Genomic DNA, 26881 nt, shown 5'->3' with positions numbered 1-26881 from the left:
TTAATTAAATGAAGGTTTATTTCAAAATTAGTCTTAGAGTATAAGCTGTTTTTGAGGGCTGGAGCCAGACTATATAATGAGCGGTGAGAGCTTCTGCCTTCCCTGACATAGGCGGAGAGGAGGCGACATCACCGGCCCTGCGCCCCTATCATGCATCCAATGATTGCTAGCACTAGAAGCCAACGGCAAAGGACCCGCGCAATTGCTCATGTTTAATCCAGGTTAAGCTATACACGTTTAAATACACGTCGGAGGTTACGTGGTGTCATGCAGTCCCCATGATGGAATGACTCTTGCTCAGTGACCTCCTGCAACCAGGCTGCTCCAAAGGCAAGGTTAGGTAGGACAGAGCACTGAAACGAGAGGAGAGGCGAGAGATCAAGCACCGTGGTGGTCACACTAGGTCCTGAGCAGAAGATAACCCCTTAGAACCAGGCAACAATTGTAGTCATGTGTTCTCCTTTAAGGAATGAGAAGAGACAATGATGGGTGGGTGGTAGGTGGACTGATTAAGCATGTACTCTCCAGGGCCCATCTGCCTGGGTTCAAATCCTGGATCTGCATTACTTAGTCTATGACCTCAGAGAAATGACTTCACCTACTCATGTTTGTTTCAAATATGTACAGTAGCACGTACCTACGCCTACCCAACAGGGTTGTTAGGAAGCAAGTAGAATGTGCTCACATTAACTACTTTTAGAAATTCATTGACAGTTCTAGGGATGGTGAATGGTAAAATCTAGCTCTCAGACCACAAAACTTGTATCATCCATTTCTACACATTTCTTTTGAGAAATTTGCTTTTAAAATAGTTAAGAGCCACAAGTTCTTCCTAATATTTAACCTAAGTCCTTCCTACTGAAACTTAAGATTACTCTCTCTGATCCTAACAGTAGCAGTGTAGCCCAGGGTTTTGAAACTATGAATTCTCCAAACCATTTGAAACCATAAAAGGTTTGTTTGCACATAGAGCAAAAGCTAATAAAATAATGGATCTAGACACTATTAATATCACAAAAAGAAAGACAACAGACAATATATGACTGTGATGGAAGTCTTCAAGCCTCTCATTCTATCAGTTCACAGGAATTAAAGGAGAGGGAAGAAAACTGTAACTTAGCTGAGGGATGAAAATATCTTGGGTGAGGAAATTCTGTGGGACAAAAAAAAAAAAAAAAACAGGAACAACAACAACAACAAAAACCCACTAATTTCTCCAACAAATACATTTCAAGGAATGAAAGGAAGGAAAGGGGAAACCTATGTATATTAAAAGAAACCTAGGAAATATCAAAAAGCAATAGGGCTGGTAGTGTAGCTCAGTGGAAGAGTATTTGCCTAGTATGCTCAAGGCCCTGGGTTGAAGCCCAGGTGCCATAAAATAAATAAATAACAAAATGCATTGGCCTTCATTGGATCCTGATTTGAACAGATAAACTGAACAACATTATATAGGAGAGTCAGGGTAATCCAAACACTGATTGAATTATAAATGATACCAAGAAATGTAGAATTAAGAAAATGCTTTAGTGTTGGTGTAATAACTATGTTTTTCTAAAAAGTCCTTATCTTTTAGAAATGCATACTGAAATATTTATGGATGAAAGAATATGATAACAGAGATTTGCTTTAAAATAATATAGAAATGGAGAAGTTGGGTAGGGTATAAAGAAATAAAAGTTAATGAGTTAATGATGGCTGAAGCTGGATAGTAAGTACCGTTCACTCTACTATCATATGTGTTGAGAGTTTCCATAATAAAAGGAAGGAGGGGCTGGGGTTGTGGCTCAGCAGGAGTGCACTAGCCTAGCATGTGCAAGGCCCTGAGTTCGATTCTCAGCACCGCATAAAAATAAGTAAACAAAATAAAGGTATTGTGTCCAACTAAAAAATAAATATTTTAAAAAAATAAATAAAAGGAAGCAATAAAAAGAAGTTGTGGAAGCTGGAGGTGCAGCTGAATGGTAGATGGCCTGACTTGCATGTATGAAGCCCTGAGTTTGGTCCCAGCATGACAAAAAAAAAAAAAAAAAAAAAAAATATATATATATATATATATATTATATATATATATTTATATATATATATATATTAAAAATATGATTTCATTCATGACTTCATTTTCCTTTCAAATACTTAAAAAGTTTTAGATTATTTTCAGGCTTTGTTTTTCCAAACTAAATACCACATAGTCCAAACTCCATGAGACTATCACATTGACTCCCTTGTTGGTGTGGAGTCACACTGGTGACTTGGGGAGATGCAATCTCCTCCTTAGGGCTCCTCCTAGAAACACCCATTATTGTGGAGGTTTCACACATGTCCACCCAGTTTCCCTGTCCCACCTCCCTGCCCAGTTGGGTCTGGTGTGAATGCTCTGGAAGGGCTTCAGAGTGGCTTCCATAGCTGGAGCAGGAGTCCCCAGGGACCACTTCTGCTTCAGGAGGCCTACAGCTGCTCTTACCTTTTAAAATGTAGTCCGTTAGCAAAGTAGGCACCTTCTCATTATCCTCCTTCATGGCAAAGAGAACTAGGGAAGGAAAGGGAGAGAGATGAGCCAAGACCTCATTATGCAGGAAGCTCACTTCTAGGGCCAAAAAACCCCCGAGCACAAAGGGAGTGAGAAACCATTCAGGGAACCAGGCATTCTCTGAGCACAGAGCAGAAGTCCAGAAGCCTCTGTCAGGAGCCAGTGCACCTCATGGTGAGGGAGGCAAATCCAGGTAGAGAGCACAGTGGTGTCTCCTGGGAGTGCACCTATTTGTGATTTTTTTTCTTTCCCTTTTTTTGGCCCAGCTATAATTTCAATACCACTTACTAAATATATATCTTTAATGACTGTAAAAATAAAGCAATTATTTAAAAAGAATTGGCTTCCAGATAGCATCTACATGCTAACAGTTGTCACATCGCTGAAATCACCAATAAAACTGTCTTGAAAGAAATTCTATTCACATAAACACATTAGAATTCTCACTTCCACTTTATTGACAATGAATGAAGTTAATTCAACAATATTTATTTTCTGTATTTTGCTCAATATAATGCTAAAATGTGTGGAGATGCAGAAGAATTATGGATTCTCTGGGAGTTTGAAGACTTCTTATGAAACTCTGCTTGACCTACACATGAAGCAAACAATACAGAAGCATTTAAAGTCTTTTTAGACTTTAAAGCTTTTTAGAAGCTTTTTCTAAAGTTTTAAAGATAAGTTTTTCTAGGGCTATGGATGTAGCCGAGTGGTAGAGTACTTGCCTAGCACATGGATTAAATCCCTAACCCAGAAGGAAAAAAAAAAAAAAAAAAAAAAAAGCTTGAAGCCGACTTTGTAGAAAATCCTCAATTGAATCTTTCATCAATTGACTTCTGTAAATAGACTACAAAGTATCTATTCAATGTAGTTTTACATAGCCTTATAACAATGAGAGTGATGTATGCGTATAAGGCACACTTCTTAGTAAAGAAAGAAGTTTCAGAAAACATATTAACTTTAAAAGAAATAAAGGCTAATGTTCATTTAAAAAAATCTAGAAGAACAGTATATAAAATTATTAAATAGCTGTCTGAGTGTGAGGCCACAGGGGATGTTCTTTCTACAGCATGTTTCTACACTGCCTGGCTTTTCTCATTGAGTATGTTTAGTTTACAACCAGAGAAAACAATAAAGATCAGTAGGCACAGATAGCTAGGGTCAGGAGGTGAGGGAAATGGAATTCCCAATCCATTTGCACATCCTTAGTCTCTGTTGATTCCCTTGCCTCATTCCAAAGCACGGTAATGAAACTTGAATCCAAAAAAATCAGGAGTGGGTGAGGAATAACACCCAATGTTGATGTGAGTCCATGCAGGTCCAGGAAAAGAAAAACAAGCTGAGGTCCTTTGGTTGTTGGACTTTCCTGTTTTTCTCTCTTCTGTATTTTTAGATATGTGTCCATTTCAACTTAATTGGATACTGAGGGCCCTGATCCCGTTTTCTTTCTTTTTTCCTATATTTTTAAACATGCATTTATTTCCTTTTAATTGGCTTGGGAACACTTGGCAACCAAGCTCCATTCAACAAAATGCCACACCAAGAATATGGCAGTAGCAGGCTGGGGCTGGGGCTCAGTGGTAGAGTGCTTGCTTAGCATGTGTGAGGCACTGGGTTTGATTCTCAACACCATATATAAATAAAATAAAGAAGATGGCAGTAAAGTATCATTGCACTCAGCCAGTAGGTGTCTAAGTTGATCTCCAAACTTCAAAATTTATATAGATGGTCCAGTCATAGAAGCTGATCTTTGGCCTTTGGCCTCCATTCAAGGAGTAGGAATGAGAGGGGAGGCACTGCTCATGAGACCACACAAGGATTGTCCAAAAATGACTGCTTTCATAGTCTATAGGAAAATGGGTATTCAGAGAAGATGGCAATCTTTCTTTTAAAAGAAATAAAACATCATAATGTAGTACCTTCCCATAATAGAAAAAAGAGAAATAAAAATAAATGTTAACGAAATGCTAACTGGTGTCACTAAAATCATGATACAACACTTTATAGCCAGTTCAGTCCAACTATAGAGAAAAGATAAAAAGTACTGTGACTAAAACCCCAAATAGTGATGATGAAGGGGACAATGAATTATTTATTTTTCTTTGTTCACGTATTCTAATGTATTCCAAAGTATTCTAATGATAGATGAGCTCTAGCTATAATTTTGTAAATAAACTTAAGAACTAAACACATCCACTCAGAATAGAAACAAGTCTATTTCTTAATTAAAATGAAAAGAAAACCTCATACTAAATTCCTAGGTGGGTATTTGTAATAAATAGTTCTTCCCTTTTTAAAGACCATGCTCAAGTACTTTATATATATCAACCTGCCAAATTTGTCAAAATTATTTTCCGAATGTTCATCACTATGAAAACACAAACAATGCATTTATGCATTTTTTCTTTTCCATTTTCTTTCTTCTTCTTCTTCTTCTTCTTTTTTTTTTTTTTTTTTTTTTTGGCAGTGCTGGAGATCCAACCCAGAGCCTCCTGTGTTAGGTAAGCATTCCATCATTGAGCTACATCCCTTGTCCTATAAATGCTTTTCTATCTACTCCCTTAACAACAACAACCACAACAAAGAATGTGCATATTTATGCAAATAGAGGAGTCTAAAATGATATAGAAAGAAGTCAATGTACTATGAATTTTAAATTCCTGATTCTCAAGGACACAGTGTCTAGTTATGCCAGCAGGATTTGTATTTATCATGATCTCCTGTTTTCGTCCTCCAAATTGATCAAATGAAAACATTAGGTCACCTTTAGCACCAGGGCCCATCAGGCATCTGTGTCTTCCTCTGCTGAATAGCAGCTCCTCTCCCTTTCCCTGGGGTGTCCAACAGCCCTGTGCTGCCCATTCCCTCCAGGGCAGCCTGCAGTTGGCTGGGCAAGCTCTTGACCCATCACTCTGCATGCACGGTTGCCAGGGGAATGGAATTTCTCTCTGATCCACTGAGCTTGTCATCACATCTCAGCCTAGGATTTTTTCCTTCCTAACAGCCAAGCTGACACTAATGGTTGACACCATGTGTCCTCAGTCCTTTGGGGGTTGTACTGTTTGATGTACACTTATAGAGAGATTTTGCCTACAAAAGACTCTTTATTACACACTGCTTTCTCCCGTAGCTCAAAATGTTTATTAATATAAGACAATAGAGCCAAACAGAAGGAGAGGAGGCAGTCACTTCCTGGAAGGAAAATTAGATTGTTTTTTCCAATCAGCCTTACCCTACCCAAGAAACCCTCACTTCTCATTAAAAATACAGCCACAGGGCTAGGAATGCAGCTCAATGGTAGAGTTCTTGCCTAGCAAGCACGAGGTCTTGGGTTTCCCCAGCACCACACAAACAAAAACACAGCTAGGCCCCCTGCTTCAAGGGGCACAAGTGTGGACCAGGCAACCTGAAGTTCCAGCAGAAAACAGGCAGGGGGCAGATGGTGCAAAGCCTGGGAGGATTTCTGGGGAAACAAACAAACCAAAAAACCCAGCCCCACCCAATCCTCTACCTCTCTCACCAGTTCATTTTTTGTTTTTGTTTTGTTGTTGCTTTGCATTGTCCCCCCAACCCCCTGCCCCCCAGCAGGTCTTCTCCCTGACATGAACCAGGGGAAAGAAGAGACAGCTCTGATTGTCACAGGGTATTTTAATTTTACCCTGTGCTAGAGGACTGGGTAAATGATACAGAGCATATTTTGTGCCTGTGAAGATGCCCTAGGGAAATCTCTGGCCAAGGCATTGGAGGTACACAGCCTGGGAAGGGACCGAGGACAATGAGAAGCCCACCCATGTGGCTGAGGGCCAGAGGCACTCACTGTTTGTCAGCATCTGCAGGTCTTCCACGGAGGGAGGAGAGGCTTTCTTCTCATAAGGGATAACCGTATTCAGGTACTGCAAGGCAAACAGGGAATGCAGGGCCTGAGACAGACTGGGACATCATAAGACACAGTCCCTTGGGGCATGAGGAATGTACTTTTCTCTAAGACACAGATCTATCAATGCTGACATTCTGGACAACACTTCCAGTCGCCGGCACACTACTATTTCAGAACTCTTTCCCCCACTTTCCAGGGGGAAAACTCTTTCAAAGTAAGACTTTCCCCATATTTGCCCAGGAAAAAACTTCCCTACACTCCAACGTCTACATCCTTCCTACGTTGGAAACCTGGGGAACTGTTTCTCCTTCAGGCTGAGAGCAAGGAATATCTCCAGGGAAGGTGATCTTTTTATTCTTTGCAGTGCAATGTGAGAAGGAATTACTTCTCTTTTGTCAAAAATGACAGGCAAGAGGATGTCAACCCTGCCCAGGGTGTTGGTTGTCAGATTCGCTCTCTCTGCTGGAGGTGAAGTGCTCCTGCAACAACAACTAAACATGAGAGGCTGGTGGGTACCCAAGACCACCAGGCCAGGGAGACCTTGATAGCCCTAAGGGAGCCTGAGGTGGTGAGTGCAAAACCAAGTGGTTTTGTATTTCAGTCTTGGCTCTGCCACTGGCAACAAGGCCTTGGGAACATGCCTGCCTCTTTGCCCTGGGCCATACTTCTCGTGGCTGTGAAAAGACAGGGCTGAGTTTGATATTCCTAAAGCTTCTTTGCATGCTGCAGCTCTAAAATTCTAATACATTGAATTCAGTTACAACATGTTTAAAAGAATACCCTGCTTTTGCTTTTTCTTTCAAGAATACACTGCTTCCTCCCACCTTCGAAATAAGGGGCTAGTGGAGCATGGTGGCATATGCCTGTAACCTCAATGGTTCAGGAGGCTGGGGCAGAAGGATCAAAAGTTCCAGGACAACCTGAGCAACTTAGCAAGTTGCTCTCTCAAAACAAGAACTAGGGAAAGCACTGCTGAGTTTAATCCCCAGTACCAGAAACTAAATTAAACATAAATTTTAAAAAGGGATATATATTTCATACACTACCAAGTCTATTAGATTATGCACCCCATGAGGACAGCAACCAGGACTTTTCCCCTTTGCACCTAGCAACAGAGCACAGCACATAATAGGAACTCCATAAGAGTCTTTGAACTCTGCCTTAATAATCAGAAATGCTTCTTCACAGATGCTATGGTTTAGGAGTAATTTGAGGGTCCCCCCAAAGGTTCATTTGTAAAGACTTGATCCCCAGGGTGGCATTATTGGGAGGTACTATGAACCTTTAAAAGGTTGGGATTAGTGGATCCTTAGATTATTAGAGGCATGTTCTAGAAGAAGATTAAAAAAAAAAAAAAACTTAGTGTCTATCTTGTTTCTCTTTCTCATTCCCTCTCTATCTTTCTCTTCCTGAACTTGAACTGAAACCACTGTACACACACTCATGCCATATGACCCTCACCAGAAGCCAAACCAATGCAGCTACCCAATCTCGGATTTGAACTTCCAAAGCTGTGACCTAAAAAAACCCTTTCTCTTCATAAAGTTAGTTGCCTCAAGTATTTCATTCCAGTAATGCAAAGCTGACTAAAACAATAAACAAGTTCCTGACTAAATGGAGCCAATGAGGAGATGAGACAGCATGAGTTACATACAATCAGAGCCAGGAGACTGAAGAGGCAGACTTGGTGATGTTGGCTTGGCTAGTAATATAATATATTAGAACTGATTAAACTCTAAGATGAGACCTGTCATGAAACAGATTCTCTTTTAATACATTTGTCCTTAAAACAACTCAAATCGTAGATCTAAAGTAGTGTTGGGTTTTCAGTTTTGTACATGTCCAAAAAAACCTAAAAATCATCTTTTTAAAAAGCACTTCCTGTTCTTCACTAAGAGTGGAAAAAAATGTTAGGACCTCCCTTGCCCAAATGCTGTAATTATTCTAGTAAGTCAGCATCCGATGGGGAGGTCAAATTGCAAGAGTCTAGGAGGAGGGCAGGAGTAGGGAGACTGTTTGCACCTGTTTGTCGGTTCCTGAAGAGCCAAAGGTCTGGCGGATGCTGCTCTGCAGGATGTTGGAGATGCCTTCCATGCTGAAGCGCTGAGGGAGAGAGACACTCAAGGAGGACAAAGATTTCTGGTTCTATCCTCCCTACCCCAGGGGTTTCCAAGTCCTCACTCAAACACCCAGACCCGCCAGCCACCATGCTGTTCCAGTAAATGGCCCACAGTGATGGAGAGTAAAGGTAAGACCTTGGCTTACAGAAGCAGGCCGGAACGTAAGCCTGAACTTTATAAGGATAAATAGTAGTCAAAAAAACTCTGTCTCAAAGACTCTTAGCTTAGTAAGTCCCTCAGGACAATCCCCTCTGCCCTCTCCAGCTTTGCTCATTTCATTCTCTGTCCCATAAATAGACAAGTAAGGAAGTATGGTAAAATGGAGGGGAATGATGCCGCAAAGGTCTTGGGGGAAACAAACTATTCAGCTACCAGAGAGGACAGCTTTAAAGCAACTGTCCTGATCTGGGAAGGTTTTCTTTCAAAATATGCAGGCCCTGAGCCTGATTCAGTGGGTGATAGAGCTGGGCAAAGGCATTTTGAAAAAAGCTCCTCAGATGATTCTGCCTAGCTTCCACCATTAAGAACCACTGTTTACAGAATATTGTCAAGGCCAATATGGCGTCTGGTCATTGTCGACCACTGGAACACACTGAAGAGCCCAGGCAGGACAACAATCCACAAAATGGCCGAGATCCTGGCCCAGAGTCCCAAGGCTCCAAGTACCATCAGTCCACTTTCCATGGTCTGGCCCACAGAAAACACAGGTCACTCTCAATCATCCCCCAGTTAGACCTTCAGGGAAACAGAGGGAACAAGTGACATCTTCCCCCTCTTTATGACCCCACTGTCTGTTCCAGGGCCCCCGCTCACAACAACTGAGTTGTTGCTCAGTAAGCCCAGCAAGTGCTCAGTGAGTCCAGGGCGGGGTAGGTACAGGACCTGCAGGGGTGGGTGGGGGTGGAGGCGGCTCTGTGTCTTCCTTCCGTTTGGGCTGCTCACATACCTTGAGAGGCATCTGGGTTCCCTTCTCTATTCGGCTACTCTGCAGGCTTAGTCCTTTCTCTTTCCGCCTCTTTTTCATCAGTTCCCGTTGCTCCTTCTGCTTGTTCTGAACTTCGATGAGCACCGTGATGAAGGAGTTCTTCACTTCCTTCTCAAACTCCAGCTCGTCCCTGCGGGCCAGCTGGTGCACCAGCTCCTCTGAGAAGTCACGGATGGCACCTTCCACCTGGTCCAGCAGCTCATTCAGCTCAGACCCAGACATGTGCCTCAGCCCTGTAGGGGAAGAGACCATCCCACCGATGACATCTGCAGCCAGGCCTGAGCCCAGTGGAGATGGGGCTGCCCTGGGGGAAGTGGTATTTATTCCCAAGTATTGATCAAGACCAAGCTGGTAGTAAAACAAGCAGGATGTGAGGATGTCGTGCACATATTCAGAAACACAGGAGATCTATGGAAGATGGGGGATGTGCAGGGACAAACGAAGCCCAGTGGGTACAGAGTAGTCTGCCACTTTCAGAAACAAGGAAAGGGAACCTGATATCCTGGAACATAAATAACTTTGTTTTAACTTCTTGTTCTTTAAGACTTCTTCATTTAAACTGGGCATGGTAGTGCACTCCTGTAATCCTAGTTACTCAGGAGGTTGAGGCAGAAGGACCACAAGTTCAGACTTGCCTGGGCAATTTAGTGAAACCCTGTCTCAAAATAAAAAATGGAAAAAGCTGAGGATGTAGCTCTGTAGTAGAGCACCCCTGGGCTCAATCCCCAGCACCGCAAAAAACAAAACAAACAAAAACAAAAAACCAAAAAACCCACTTCACTTAAAATAGAGTTGGGTGGTTCACAACAACCAATCAAACATTTCAAAAGAGCTAGTAGAAAGGTTTTCAAATGTTCCCCAAATACTGCCTGGGATGTGGCTCAGTGGTACAGCACTTGTCTAGCATGTGTAAAGCCCTGGATTCGATCCCTAGCACTGCCAAAATTGAAAAAAAAAAAAATTCAACATAAAGAAATTATTACGTCTCAGGTGGTAGATATGCCGATCACCCTGAGCTGATCGTTACACATTGTGTACATGTATTGAAATGCCAACCTGTACTCCATAAATATGTACAATTACTATGTGTCAATTGGAAATATTTTTAAACTAAACAAATAGAATAGATTTAGGGAACATCTTTTAAAGTCTATCCCTAATGGCATCTTTTATGTTCACCTCAGAATGCATTTTCCTTCCCTTTTCTGTCTCGGCTCTGCCTGGGTACTTGCTGACTTGGTTCGACTTTTCCCTTTATTTTGGTCTTTGGCACTGTCCTCCTCCTTCTGTCTTTGCCATTTCACTCAACATCTCAGCTGTTTTCATGAGTCCTTTGCTGAACACTTCTATGTTTGGGGCCTTTGTGTGGCTGAGAATGACTCCATTGGGGCGGTTGTGAATGCAGCCAGGCAGCCAAATCTATTCTGTTGCCCCAAACAGGCCATGCCCCACCCCCTCTGCTCCTCAGAGTCACAGTTTTACTTGTAGGATGTGGTGCTTCAGATCATGACTCGATTTTGTCACTTGTAACCCACATTTGGATCTTCATACCCTGAGCAAACCCTCTTCTCCTTGGTTTATAAGTCCTTTCACCCCATATGAGGACCTCCCCCTGGAAACAGATCCTCCTGGACTGTGGGCATTATTATCCCTACAGACTGATGGATTTCATGCTCAGTTTTACCTTTGCTGTACTACATTTATTTAATTTTATTTTCACACTAATTTACCCGGGCCTTTCTTTGCATGCTCATAATTACCATAAACCTGTTTCAGACCGTTAACGTGATACAGGGATTAAAAGACTGAACTCTGGAGTTAACCTCACTGCCTACAAGTAGTGAATGCACCCTTTAAGATTTATAGCAGGCGAGAGGGCAAATACAGTTTAAAATGAAAGGCTTGACTCTCTCCACTGAGCACAAGGGAAGAGGGCTGAGTTGCAGTGCGGTGGCAGAGTCCATGCCTAGCCAGCGTGAGGCCCTGGGTTCAATTCCCAGCCTTGCACTAAAGAAATAAGGAAGAGGATTTTCCTTTCCCCCAGCTCCCTTTCTTTCAGTTTCATTGCCTGTCTTCTTCAAACGTATGTTAAATCTTTTAATGGCTAAATAAGCTTCCTACCATTCCCACAATCCTGAAAGAGATCCTCAGGGGCTTGGGAGCCACTGCTTTGAAATGCAATCATCAAGGAAGATAAAGACTTAATCTCCCACTGTTCTGGAAGCAGAGGGGCCTAACTCACCACCTGACTCCAAATTGCAAAACCTACTTAATGTAATGGGTTCCATCCACTTAGCTACAGCCAAAAGTGGGATTTCCTTCTATCTTGCTATCCCTTTAGCAGGTTGCCTGTAGTGCACATCCCATTTTTGTTTAATGCTTACTCGATAATAAAACTTTCTTTCTCTTCTATGTTTGTGGAGAGTTTTTTCTGGGTGGCATGTAGATTTTGTTTTTAATTTTATTACCCCAACAGTAACCTTGGACAAATCATTGAATTTCTCAAAGACCCAGTTTAGATTAAGGTCCAGCACATAGAAAGCACTACAAAAATTATGAGCTATTATTATTCCTATTTGTTTGTTTCATTGATTTTATGGTAGCATCATCTCTTGGATTTGGATAGTGGTTTAGATTTTTCCCACTTAGACTGCTTTAGTCTTGCTCTTCGGTTAGCTTTATCATTTAAATTTTGCTGTACTGCCATTTCGTTTGCAAAATGCAAACCTCTCTCCTGATGTGGAGTAGGAAGGAGGTTGCCTACCTCCTGGATTGTACACCTTTGCTCTAGGATGGTGACCTAAGTTCTAATAACTGTGTGTGAACAGTGCCTGGCACGGCTTAGGTGATGCATCCTTGGGAAGCCCCACCCTAGGGCCCTCACCTTCATAGGACCAGTTGTTGTTGAAGGTCTGTGTCAAGGCCTGCATCTCCTGCAGGAGGACGGAGTCTGCCTGGGATGAGGTTTCTCCTCCGTCCTCTTCTTCCAGAGCTTCCTCTTCCTCCTCAGGGTCCGGTGAGTTCTGCATCATTTCCTCAATCTCCTCAATTACCTGAGAAAGGTACACAAGAGAATGCAAGCTCTGTTCTCTGATGAGGGAGCATTCTGGATTGGATTTTGATCAGTTTAGGATGTCTCTAATTTGCTGTCTGTAAAATTCCTGAAGCATTATCCTTTCTTAATAAATATTGAATAATAATAAAAATAGACTCAACCAAAGTCTTACACACACTCTTTCTGTAATGGTAAGCACCTCTTTCATGCAAAACCTCTTCCAAGAGCTCCATTTAGATGAATGCTTTATTGGAAATAAACTACTCTTTCAGGAAATGAAGCACAGCTGCTTGGAAAGGAATGTTTATTTCAATTTCCTGAGCATTTTATTTTGAAGTGGGAAAATATTTTATCTGTCTAACCTTAACACTAAAACTCAGTCCATTAATTGTCACATTACTTGCAAGTGAAAAAATAAACAAACAAAGCATTTCCAGAACAACTCAAAGTAGGGAGGAAAACAGCTATTTGTCTAGAATTCATCTAGACAGGAACTGAAGCTCCCCAGTAACAGATAAGGATGAAGACAGGAACACAATCAGAGGATAGCTCAAGTCTGGAGAGCAGGAAATAGATAAGAATTTCAGCTCTAACCTTAACTATTGAGGGTGTACAGCTCCTACAAGTGGAGGGTAAAATTAGATTCCTGCCAAAAGGAATTAGGGTGAACTGCTGTGCACAGTAATTGTTTGCACATACAGTGGGTAGGGATATAGCTCAGTAATGGAGGGATTGCTTAGCATGCACAAGGCCCTCGATTTGATCCTCGGCAACCATAAAATTTTAAAGAAAATATTAATCAAAGTTTACTTCCAAAAGCAAGTCTGCGGGTAAGTTTGGTAACAACGGTACATTTATTTATTTACTTTGGTACCAGGGATTAAACCTAGGGGTGCTTTACCACAGAGCCACATTTCCAGCCTTTTTTATTTTTTATTTTGAGACAGGGTCTCTCAACTTGCTTAGGGTCTCGATAATTGCTGAGGCTGGCTTTGAACTTGTGATCTTCTTGTCTCGACTTCCCAAGCCATTGGAATTACAGGTATGCACCACTGCACCCACCTAGCAACAGTAGTCATTTAGTCATCTGTCCCTGATGTATTCCTTTAGAATAATTCCTATTTTTATTAACATATCTTTTTAACATATCCTTTAGAATAATTCCTATTTTTATTAACATATCTTTTTAACTCCACTTAAGAATTTAGGTCATATTTATTCTTTGACTACTAAAATCCATTTTATACAATGTGACCCAATGACATAGATCTCCTTTAAGAGTTATGGCTGAGTTTATCTAAGAGTAATTATCTTCCAATCCATATTCCTTTCTACAAGTCACAGAATAACTGTTAGCCCATTTTGTTTGTTTGTTTTAATCTGGTTTCCTTTACTTTTCTATTCCTTGTTATTTTATATTTTTCATCTTTAAAATTTATTTTATTTTTTTAAAGGTAAAAATTGAAACTTGAAAATGTATTTAAATGTTTATAAATATATTAAAAATAAAATGAAATAACTTAGAAACCAAATTCTACCTTTTTATCACAGATATGAAGAAACACCTCTAATAAAAGGAACTCTCTAGCCGGGTGTGGCATCGCACACCTGTAATCCCAGTGACTCAGAAGGCTGAGTTAGGAGGATCATGAGCTCAAAGCCAGTCTCAGCAATTTAGTGAGGCCCTGTTTCAAAATAAAAAATAAAAAGGGTTGGGGGTGTTGTTCAGTGGTTAAGCACCCCTGGGTTCAATCCCCAGTACCATAAATAAATAAATAAATGGAACTTTCTAGCACTGATGGCTCCTAGTGGAACATTTTTTAAGAATGACTCTGTAGAAACTTTCATGATGTCTAACTCAAAATAAGCACTCATGGATATTTGTTGATAAAAAAGTTGAATAAGGAAGCCAGAAACTCAACATTGTCTTCTCAAAGTAATAAATCACTAAAACTAAAATAAATCAACCCAACCAAATGTGAACACTATGTCTTTTTTTTTTTTTCACAAAGACAGAAGTGTCTCTAAGACTCCTTTTGGAAGGCTCAAATTTTTCAGTGTTTTATGAAATGTGAGAAAATATCCATCATTCAGAAGTTTCATCTGTCACTTCTCTTTTTGGAAGAACAGATATTTAAGAACCTCCTGTCAGTGCCCTGACTTCAAGTACAAGGAATTTTCAGGAAGAGGCTTAGCAGCAGGTGAAACCTGTAAACACCAGGCCTGTCTCTAGCTGTCATTAAAACCTGACCCTAAGCAACCGAAGTGCTAGGATTTATGTTCACATTTACTATAGGTGGGTAAAGAGAAATTAAATCCCTTATCAAAGATACACTGAGATACCAACACAGTCATCACAAGACCATATATCTTTATCTTGGATCTGTTTTCTTTTCCTCCCCCCACCCTCCCAAACTGGGGATTGAACTCAGAAAGGCTTTACCACTGAGCTAAATCCCTAGCTCTTTGATTTTGAGACAGGATCTTACTAAATTGCTAAAGGTGGCCTGGAACTTGTGATCTTCCTGCCTCAGCCTTCTGAGTCATTGGGATTACAGGGGCATGGATTACACCATGCCCACTCTTAAACTTTTTCTTTATCAAAGGAATGAAAGTTTCCAAAAATCTACAGAGATGATCATACCTGATCTGCTGTGAGTAGAGGCTCCTCGTTGATACCAGAATCATTTTCACTCTTCTCATTGAACTCTTCCTCTTCCTTCTCATGAATCTGGAGGAGGGGAGGAACATGGGATTCTGATTGACCATCAGCAGGACTAGGATTCCCTCTGGTCTCTAAAATGGATGATTCTAAAGGGCCACTCCAGCCACCCACCATCTAAAGAAGGAAGCTGGGAGCCAGGCGCGGCATAACATGCCTGTAATCCCAGTGGCTCTGGAGGCTGAGACAGGAGAATCGAAAGTTCAAAGCCAGCCTCAGCCAAAAGTGAGGTGCTAAGCAACTCAGCGAGACCCTGTCTCTAAATAAAATACAAAATGGGGCTGGGTATGTGGCTCGGTGGTCAAGGGCCCCTGAGTTCAATCCCTGGTTCAAAGAAAGAAAGAAAGAAGCTGGAGAGCGGTCCTGAGTTTCATCCAATTCTATACAGCAGACATGGCTGAGTCCAGCTTGACCAGAAAAAGACAACAGGGCTGGAACGCCAGCACCATTCTGACTCATGAGACCAGTTCCATTGTTTAACCACAGGCAGGTCATTCTGGATAAGCCAGAAACCTTCTCAAGGTGAGTGACCCTATAGCCAACTCTCATAGCAAAGACACACTTGCTTTATTAAGGAGTGTCAATTGGAGGTGTGTTTCTAGATTTTTTTCTTTTTTTAGATATTTTAAGGGGTTGTTCCAGCCCAATAGGCATGGATTTTAGAATCTGATGAAATGTCATCCTGTTTTTGGAATCCAGGTGTGGTGTCTTAGCTAGTTAAGCATATGATGAAATCAACATGGGACAAACCACATACCATACCTGACCACATGGACTGGAGGATAAACTACAAGAAAAACAAAATATTAAAAGGAGACACCCATGTAGCCAATTACCCTGTGTGTCCAAAATTCTATGATCCTACGTAAATTCTAAAGGTTCACAATTATCACGATTCTAGATGTTCTTCAATGAGATATTCATAGTATAGCTGGCTTTACTGACCATATCAGTCAGTAAACTCTTATCAGTAAACTTATCAGTAAACTCATATCATATCGTATCAGTTCAACTCTTGCACAAAGTGAATCACCTAACCACCCAACCACTCCTTTCAGAAGTCTGGTTCCAAAGTCATACTGGGGATAGCAAGTACTGTTTTCAGGAAATCCCTCTGCAGACCACCTCTCATCCTGGAAACCAATCTTCCTTCTCTCCAAGAGCTGACCTGTTGGTTGGCCCTTCCTTGGGGAATTAATTCTTCCTGTTCTAACACGAAACACCCCAGTTCCAATCCCAGCAGTCAGATCCAAGGTGGTCTATCCTAAGAAACTTCTCTCCTCCTCTCTGAGTTCTGCCTTGGCAGATACCCCTAAGAACGCACATCAACTTCTCTGTTTGCTTAAAACCAGGACGATGTTATTAACAAAAAAAATAAATAAATAAAATAAATAAGTAATGCCATCTGTGCTCAACCTGGAAAAGGGGTAGGACAAGGAGGTAATGGAATCATTTGAGGGGCTGGTGTGCCAGATGGTAACATCTATTTCTGCTGTTGAACCCATATGCTCAGGTCTCTGCCAAGTCTACCTCCTGTGGTAGCTGCTTGGTTTCCACAGTTTCCCGCTAGGCAGAACAAAACTCCTGGAGCTACACTTTGTTCACAACTACACTCATATGGCAGAACTTTCTGAGGGGCGGACGGTCCTGGGGTAAAAGTTAGGCTCTTACTGGGAAATGGAGCTTTTTTTGTTTTTTGCTTGGGGTATTTTTAAAATAAGTTCCTAACAATGACTGTTAGTCTATAACCGGAATTTGAAGGTGAGGGATTGGAATTAAGTCTATAAAATATTGATGTTTACATTTTCTGAAGTGTGGCCAATTTTAGTGGGTTTATGCCACTGACTTAATATTGTACCTCTCAACAACTCCATCTCCCTTCTCAAGGTCCCAGTCACCCTTCACCATACCACCACCACCAAAACCACTGGGGTTCAAGGCAGGGAAGGAAGTTTTGTTTTTTTTAATATTTATTTTTTAGGGCTGGGATTGTGGCTCAGCGGTAGAGTGCTCGGCTAGCACGGGCGGGACCCGGGTTCGATCCTCAGCACCACATAAATATAAAGGCATTGTGTAGTGTCCATCTACACACACAAAAAAAAAAAGAAAGAAAAAAGAATGTAAAATGTAAAGCAAAAATTTTAAATATATATATAAATATATTTATTTTTTAGTTGGACACAATACCTTTATTTTATTTTTATGTGGTGCTGATGCTAGGCAAGTGCTCTACCACTGAACCACAACCCCAGCTCCCCCCACCCCCACCCCAGGAAGGAAGTTTTTGGGAGAATTCCTGCCGGCTGTGGAAATACTAATGACCTTGGGCTGTGGCCTGACTGACAGAGTCCTAGAGCTTTCTCTCCCATCCACCTCTCAAGACAATGCTTACAGGTCTGAATTATCAGAATAAGGTAAAGAAATTATGAAAGCTACTATGAGTTCCTACTATTGTAAGAGCCCAACCCACCATTTATTTTCCTCAGCTCTCAGACATCTCTCACTAAAAAATTAATTAAAAGGAGTTAGCCCAGCAGCTTGGGAGGCTAAGGCAGGAGGATCATGAGTTGAAAGCCAGCCTCAGCAATAGTGAGGTGCTAAGCAACTCAGTGAGACCCTGTCTCTAAATAAAACACAAAATAGGGCTGGGGATGTCACTCAGTGGTTGAGTGCCCCTGGTACCCACCCCACCTCCACAAAAAAGAAATCAGGTGCACACCTGTAATCACAGCAATTCAGGAGGCTAATGCAGGAGAACCTAAGTTAGAAGCCAACCTGAGCAATTTAGTGGGACCCTTGGTAACTTAGCAGAACCCTGCCTCAAATTAAAACAAAACAAAAAACCAGGACCGAGCATGTAGCTCAATGGTAAAGCACCTCTTGGTTCAATCATATCACCAGTATAATCAATCAATCCATCAATTGAAAGGAAGCATATACACTAAGGACTCCCATGAAAGCCCTGGCTCCTTTCTTCCATCTGACTGTTTCTTAGCCCCTCCCTGGGTTTCACCATGTCCACCATGCCTCTGGCCTTTGCTTCTCTTCCTCTGGTGTTTGGTTCTGACCCTCTCATTCACCCTCACTGCTTTCAGTATTTTCTCTCAATCCTACTAGTCTCTGTTCTGCTCCAATAACTTCTGTCACTTCTCTACAAGTCCTGTTCCCTTCCCATGGGCTGTTTACGGACTCCTGCCCTTCCTTCCCTTACCATGACAGTATCTTGTACAGACAGTGGGAAGCTGAAGGAGGACAGACAGGCCAAGGGAGAGGAAGGCTTTTGGAAAAAACCACAGCACTTCTGCTATTCCTGGTATATGACAGAGCCACAGAGAGTTTCCTTGGCCACTTGTGCAGCAATGAGAAACCTACATGCAGGCTAAACCTGATACTTGTTTAGAGAATTAGACTTTTCTAACAAAAATCATCCTTCTAAATTCCTTCCTCCCAGAATTGAGAAGACCTGGATCCAGAAAGGAGTCTGACTGCCCCTTTCAGTAAGCCGTTTCTTCCTCCTGCTTTGGGTAAATGTGCCTCAGAGCTGTCACCCAGTAGCTGAAAGCTTGCTAATGATTGCAGACTCTGACAGTGCTAAATCTTGCTGCGTGATAGTTTGAGTGAAGGTTAAAATTCTGTGAAGTCCTCTTGTCTGATTATGACTGTTAATCAATGTCTTTTGTTAAAGCATTCCAGATGATTCCATTCACAGAAAAGGGAATTTCTACTTCTTTTCCTTCCCACCATTGATTCACATGGTTGGTTGCCTCCCTGAACAAAATTGAGAGAACAGCAATCCTTTTTTTTTTTTTTTTAAACCTCCAGACAAAAAGAAGAAAAAAAAAAAAAAAAGAAACTCATCAATATGTACCCAACCCAAGGAAAGGGCAACTGTGTCCCTTTTATGCTTGTGAACAACCAGGAAACATCTGTGTGGGTTAAGTCAAAGGCTCTGTATTCCCACAGTAAGATGCTCCAGAGCATGTGGCCAACAAATATTTATTGAAAGACTTAAAGAACAAACGACAAAGAGAGGACTGAAGGGTAGTGCTGTGATCGCCTAGACTCAGTCCCACCTCCACAAATAACTTAGCTTCTTGAGAACAGAAAGATGTAACTTCCTGTCCTGAACTTCCTTTTTCTCTTGCCCTAGACAAGTACTGCCTGATATTGAAAGTTATAAGGACCAGAAGAGACTTTTAAACCCAGTGCGATGGCACACACCTGTAATCCCAGAAGCTTGGGAGGCAGGGCACAATGATCGCCAGCTCAAAGCCAGCATCAGGAATGGCAAGGAGCTAAGCAATTAACTCAGTGAGACCCTGTCTCTAAATAAAATACAAAATAGAGCTGGGGATGTGACTTAGTGGTCGAGTGCCCCTGAGTGCAATCCTTGGTATCCCCGCTGCAAAAAGAGAAAGATTTTAATATCACAGTCAGGAACAGAATAAATTTATTCATAGAACCAATCCAAAGTGGGTAATCATTAAATAATAATATTAATAATACAGATAGAGCTCGAGCATATTATTTGGACCTAAAATATAAATGCACATTTATTTATTTACCAATATCCCATATAAAGCCAAGCTTCTCTGATGGACCGCTGAGCAGAGTTCTACATAATATTTCTTACAGCATCTACATTATAACTATTACAACTTTTTTTTGGGGGGGGGTGCGGGGAGGTCCTGGGGATTGAACCCAGGGTGCTTAACCACTGAGCAACATCCCCAATCCTTTCATATATATATATATATATATATATATATATATATATATTTTTTTTTTTTTTTTTTGAGATAAGGTCTTGCTAAATTTCTTAGGGCCTCACTAAGTTGCTGAGGGTGGCTTTGAACTTATGATCCTCCTGCCTCAACCTCCTGAGCTGCTAGGATTACAGGTATGCACCACTGAGCTCAGGTATAATTTAATTTTAAAAATGATTTCCCATTTTCTTTGTAGTAGAAAGACAGTACATGGAAGATTGAACCATAGTTTTCTCCTCTTCCTCCTTAAATCCTACTAAAGTGAGAATAAAGGTACCAAGAAAGACTATCCCTCAGGGACAAAGTGAACTGGAGAAAGACAGATGCTACCGACCAGCCTTGGCCCAGCAGATAGAGAGTCATGCCCTGTGGGAGGAAGCTTCGAAGGCCATCGGACTGCACTAAAGATGTTGAAAGGGCCAAACAGGGTGGCACATACCTGTAATCCCAGCAATTCAGGAGGCTGAAGCAGGAGGAGCATAAATTTGAGGCTAGTGTGAGCAATTTAGGGAGACCCTGTCTCAAAATACAATATAAAAAGGGATAGGGATGCAGAGAGCTTCTGGGCTCAACCTGTGGGTAGGAATTGGGGGTTGGGGAGTAGATGTTAAAAGTCTTGGGGATTTGAGGCCTAAGGTGGCCTAGGGAGGCAGGGCTAAAAAGAGGAGGATTTGTTGGGATTCTTCATCAGGAACGGTTGGACCACAGGTCTTTTCTCCCAACTCATGTGAAAAGACTTCACTCTGGGCAGGATGAACTTGTGAGACTCAAGATGCCAGGCAACTGGAAAGTAGGAGGAGGGTTCTTATCAAAATCAGAAGGGCTAAATGACAATCTACAGACTAACCAGAAAGACCTCTGCCTCTTTTCCCTAGGAGGCTCCCAGGACGCTGGCAACCAGGCCTATTCTCAAGACACTGGGAACACTCTTTGGGGATGCTGCAGGAGTACAGATATATGCCAGCCTTCAAGACCTCCAAAAACAACAACCAAGTCCTTAAGGATCACTCAAGGATAGTGTGGTCCAGCAGAAACAAGACCTAATCCCCCAGAAAGAGTTCAGCCTTCTAGGACCTCGTTTTTCTCCTTCTCCTTCTCCTCCTCCCCCCCTTTCTTCCTCTACTTCTCCTTCTTCTTTGAATTGAACCCAGAGCCTCATGGGCTCTACCATTGTGCTACATCCCCAGCCCTACTGCCTCACTTTTAAATACAAAATGATGCCCAAGGATTGCCAGACACATGAGAACAAATCTCAAGATGAAAGGCAGCTACTAAAGCAAATATGTGGAAAGGGGAAATCAAGAGCAATATTGAGGGCACACAAAACCCCTGCTTAAAAACTATCATGATTGCCCTCAAGGACAATGGACAGCACTGTGTCCTTGAACATGAGCTGTTTATAAGAATTCATTAAAAAACCAGAAGGAGGTGGTATAAATTAGAAGTATGATCACAATATTTGCATTTTTAAATAAAGTTGAAGGTTGAGAAGTCCCCTCGTTGAGTAAAATGAAATAAGTAGATAGAAAATGGGAGGGGAAAATTTCAGAAGATCAGTTCAAAAAGCCCAACAATTGAATAAAAGAGTTCCAGAAAACCAGAAGAGATGAGCTCCTTTTTTCCCCCATTCAATGTTGGGAATTAAAACCAGGGCTTGTGCCTGCTCAGATGTGCTCTACCACTGAGCTGTAGCCCTAGACCCGAGATGGCCTCTTTAAGCCATTTCCAAGTAACAACTACGCATCTGGACAAAAATCTATGAGTCAATTGTTTCCAGGCACTGGATACAGGCAGTGCAAGCCTGTGTGGTTCTTGAAAGAAGGGAACAACATGGAATAAATGAAAGCTGAAAGAATCTGTCACCTGTGGCCCTACGCTACAAAATAGCCTGTAAAAGGTTTTTGGGGGGCCAAAATGATGGAAATTGGATCTACAGAAAGGAATTAAAGGACATCAAAAATGGTAAATATAGGGACAAATTTAAATTTTTTTTCCTTTTCTCAATTTCTTTAAAAGACACCTGTCTGAAGATAAAATAACTTTGTGTTCTGCAGTTTGTAACACAAATTGAAAATAAAATATATGATAACAACATAAAAGATGGAGGGAATAGACTTACTCTGTTGCAAGCTTTATATTTTATGTGAACAGGACTAACTATAAAAATACTATGGTAACTTAATAATGTATAATGTGATCCCCAGAGAAACCACTAAAAAAATACAAAGAGGTACAGGTCAAAATCTATATAAAACACAAAATAGAATGCCAAAGAATATTAGATTAACCCAAAATAAAGGAGAGAAGGTGGATCAGAGGAACAACAACAAAAAGCAGATAAATAAAAGTACAAGATTGTACACCTTAACACAAATTACCAATATTATATTAAATGTTAAGGAACCAAACACTATGCAAATGAACTAATCCACCCCCCAAACGCATATATTGTCAGACTACATATAACAGCAAAACCAAACTATGTGTTTCTGCAAAAGACACTCTTTAAATATAAAGAAAAAGATAGGTGGGAAATAAAAGGATTGGAAAAAATATATATTATGTCTTATAAATGATGCATAAGAAAGCTGGAGTCACAGCTGGGTATGGTGACACATGCCTGTAATCCCAGCGGTTCAGGAGCCTGAGGCAGGGAGATCACAAGTTCAGAGCCAGCTTTAGCAACTTATCAAGGACCTAAGCAACTCAGTGAGATCCTGTCTCTAAATAAAATATAAAAAAAAAAAGAGCTGGGGATGTGCCTCAGTGGTTAAACACCTCTGGGTTCAATCCCCGGTACCAAAAAAAAAAAAATTGGAAAGCTGGGGTCACTAAATTCATATTAGCAAAAGTATCTTTTAAGAGGAGTATTAGCAGAGATAAAGAAGAGACATTTCCCAATGATAAAATAATCAATTCATGATGGAGCCATAACAATTGTAACAGTGTATGTACCCAATAACAGAGCTTCAAAATATATACAACAAAAAATAAGAGGACAGAAGAAATAGAGACAAATCCATAATAATCATTGGAGATTTTAATATTCCTCTCTTGGGTACTGATTGAAAAAACTGATAAAAAAAATCTAGTTGGGATATAGAAGAATTCAATAATACTATCAACCAACTTAACCTCGGTGACATGTACAGAACATTGCAACCTACAGTTGCATATTATTTTCAATGGCATATAATAATATACTAAGATGCACAATATGTGAAACCATAAATCAGTATGAATGTATTTTAAAGACTTAAATCATACAGAATATATTCCCTGACAAAATTAAATTTAAAATCAGCAATAAAACAGATGGCAGCTGTAAAAAGTCCCCACTTTGAAATTGAGCAACATACTTCTAAGTGTGTCAAAGAAGACATCATAAGAGAAAATTAGAAATTTTGCTACTTGAATGATGATGAAAAAACGCCCCTTCACAATTCAGCCAAAACAGTGCTAAGAGGAAATTTTATAGCTTTCATATGTTTGTTATTTAAAACAAATGCTTCATATGATCAAAGCATCCACCTTAAGAAGCTAAAACAATTTTTTTTTTAATGAAGGAAAAATAAACCCATACTAAGTAAAAGGAAGGAAATAATTAAGGGAAGAAATTGACAAACTAGAAAATGAACAAATAATAGAAAAAAATCAAAGAAACCCAAAATAGTTCCCATAGACAATCTGACAAGAGAGAAGGAAGGAAAGCAGAAGCAGGGTGGGGAGAGAAGACATGAATTAATAATATCATGAATAAAAAAGGGAATATCACTAATGCACTTACATGCATAAAAATTATAAACAAATTTATGGCCAATACCTTCAATGACTTAGATTAAATAGATGAATTCCTTGAAAAACTAACTTATCAAGATTGGCTTGGGCTGGGGTTGTAGCTCAGTGGCAGAGTGTTTGCCTAGCATGTGTGAGGCACTGGGTTCGATCCTCAGCACCACATAAAAATAAACAAATAAAAAAAAAGCATTCTGTCCATCTACACTACAAAAAAAAATTTTAAAACAAGATTGGCTTAAGGAAAAAACATAAAATCTGAATCTAATCTATACCTATTAAAGAAATTAAATTTGCAATCAAAAACCTTTTTACAGAAAACCCAGGCCCAAATGGTTTCACTGGGTATAGTCTATCCAATGTTAAAGGAAGAAATAATACCAATCTAACACAAACTCTTTCAGATAACAGAGAAAACCCTTTCCAACTCATTTTATGACATTAGAACAAAAGAAATTTATAAAAAAGAACATAGATGCAAAAAACCCTTAGTAAAATATTAATAAATCAAATTCCACATTATATAAGAAAGATAAAATATCTTTCTTATATAATGTGGGGTTTATCTAAAAAATGAACTGTTGGCTGAATATTTGAAAATTAATTAATGTCATTCAATATATTAACTTAATTAATTGATCTACACATATAAATTAATCTATAGATTCAACATGACCACAGTCAAATTTCCAGTAAGTTTTTCTGGAAAAGAAACCCAGGGTACTCTACCAGTGAGCTACATCTATACACATTTTTATTTTAAGAAAAGGTCTCCTAAGTTGCCCAGACTGGCTTCCAATTTTTGATCCCCTTGCCTCAGCCTCCTGAGTTTCTAGAATCCCAGGTGGACACCACTATGGCCAGCACACAACCCTTGCTTGTTTGCTTGTTTTTATTGAGGTGTGTGTGTGCAGCACGCATGTGTGCGCACACTAGGAATTGAATCCATGGTCTTGAGCTTGCTATGCAAATGCAGTACACTACTGAGCTAGAGCCCCAGCCCTTAGGCAAGCTTTTTAAATAGAAATTCATTATATGGAAATGAAAAAGACCTAAAATAATCAAAACAACTTTGGGGGAAGAAAAAAGGCCTAAAGTTAGAGAACTTATATGACTTAGCTTCAAGACTTCTTATAAAGCTGCATTCAACAATACAATATTGTATTGGCATATGTTATATATTTATCTATATACATATATGTATATATCAATGGAATACAATGTAGAATCCAGATATAGATCCATACATAACTGATAGATTGATTTTCAACAAAGGGGCCAAAACAATCTAATGGGGAAGGGATAATATTTTAGTAAATGGTATTGGAAAAGTTGAATAGTTGTATGCAAAAAAATGAACCTTGACCCTTACTTCACAACACATAGATAAACTAATTTGAAATAAATCATAAACATAAGAGCTAAAATGGCAGCATTTCTATACGAAGATTTAACAAAGATTTCTTAAATATAAAAAGTTCAGGGCTGGGATTGTGGCGCAGTGGTAGAGCACTTGCCTAGCATGTGTGAGGCACTGGGTTTGATTCTCAGCACCACATATAAGTAAACAAAGATCCATTGACAACTAGACAATATATATTTTTTAAAGTTCAAACTATAAAAAGGAAACTAGCAATAAGCTTGATATCATCACTTAAAAAATGTTTGTTCTTCAAAAGATGTTTAGAGATTAAGACTGTGACAGAGCACATATGCAGCACGCATGAGGCCCTGAGACCAATCCCCAGCACCACCAAAATAATAACAACATTACTATGGTGATGGTGAGGATGATGATATAAATCCTCACAAAGGATTTATAGCTAGAATATATAAGGAACAATTACAACTCAATAATTAATACCCAAACAATCCACTAAAAAAATAGGCAGATGATGAACAGATACTTTATGAAAGACATGTAGTTAATAAATAATCACTTGAAAAGATACTGAACATCCTGTATGAGAAGAGAAATGCAAATTAAAATCAAAATAAAATATAATTAGCTGGGCATGGTGGTGCATGACTGTAATCCCATCAGCTCAGGAGGCTGAGACAGGAGGATCATGAGTTCAAAGCCGGCCTCAGCAAAACTGAGGTGCTAAGCAACTCAGTGAGACCCTGTATCTAAATAAAATACAAAATAGGGCTGGGGATGTGGCTCAGTGGTTGAGTGCCCCTGAGTTCGATCCCTGGTACCAAAAAACAAAACACACACACACACAAAATATACATTCACTAGAATGTTTAAATTTTTAAAAATTTCCATAGGAAGTGTTGGTTAAAATGTGGAATAACTAGAACTCTCAAACAAACTAGAAAACAGTTTAAAACGTGAAAGATAGATAGATGGATCACATGACTCAGTCTTTCATCCTTAGGTTTCTATTCAAGAGAAATGAAAGCATATATCCTAACAATGACTTAGATGAGAATGTTCACAGCAGCTTTATTTGCTATTCAAAAAATAGAAACAACCCAGTGTTTCTCTATGGTTGACTGAAGAAGCAAATTGTGGTATATCCATACAAAAGAATAATACATAGCAATAAAAAAGAGTGAACTCTTGATATATGCCATTATATAATGAATATCTAAGTAATTATATTGGGCTGGGGATGTAACCCAGTGGTAGAATGATTGTCTAGCATGAGCAAAGCCCTGGGTTTAATCCCCAGCACTGTGAAATTAATTAATTAATTAACTAACTAACTAATCACATTGAGTTTAAAAAGCCCCCCTAAAGTACATACTGCATGCTTCCAGGTATACACAATTCTAGAAAATTCTGCCACTCTTTAGCAACAGAAAGTAGATAAGCCTGAAAATTGGGGGTGAGAAGGAAGGATGGTGAATATGTTCAATATCTTGATTGTAGACATGGTATCACAAATGTACATATATATTAAACTTAGTGCAGCATTTTTATACCAATTATCCTTCAACAAAGGTACAGAAAAAAAAGAAAATTAAAAAATAAAAAGACATTACATCATGTCCAAGTTGGGCTTATCTCAAGAATGTGAGG

General features: G+C 40.0%; 1 protein-coding gene across 2 annotated transcripts in view; it reads right to left on the bottom strand.

Annotated features, from left to right (window-relative positions):
- The window catches only part of Fez1 (fasciculation and elongation protein zeta 1), a 45269-nt gene continuing 18388 nt past the window's right edge, over window positions 1-26881 (bottom strand). Inside the window, exons 4-10 of one of the 2 annotated variants that reach the window (XM_046432826.2) lie at window positions 15212-15298; window positions 12397-12565; window positions 9474-9745; window positions 8430-8510; window positions 6348-6423; window positions 2465-2530; window positions 1-353 (exon numbers count right to left, since the gene is read on the bottom strand). In XM_046432826.2, the coding sequence (XP_046288782.1) occupies window positions 337-353; window positions 2465-2530; window positions 6348-6423; window positions 8430-8510; window positions 9474-9745; window positions 12397-12565; window positions 15212-15298 (768 nt within the window). In that variant the 3' untranslated portion in view covers window positions 1-336. The remainder of the gene's footprint in view (window positions 354-2464; window positions 2531-6347; window positions 6424-8429; window positions 8511-9473; window positions 9746-12396; window positions 12566-15211; window positions 15299-26881) is intronic. The other variant, XM_058575266.1, reaches the window with a different exon arrangement.

This window comes from Marmota monax, unplaced genomic scaffold (assembly GCF_021218885.2).
Source record: "Marmota monax isolate L192 unplaced genomic scaffold, Marmota_monax_Labrador192_F-V1.1 WCK01_AAM20220418_F8-fsc00062, whole genome shotgun sequence".
Taxonomy (NCBI): Eukaryota; Metazoa; Chordata; class Mammalia; order Rodentia; family Sciuridae; genus Marmota; species Marmota monax.
The sequence above is the reverse complement of the archived record's forward strand: the minus strand, read 5'-3'. Positions and strand labels throughout refer to the sequence as shown.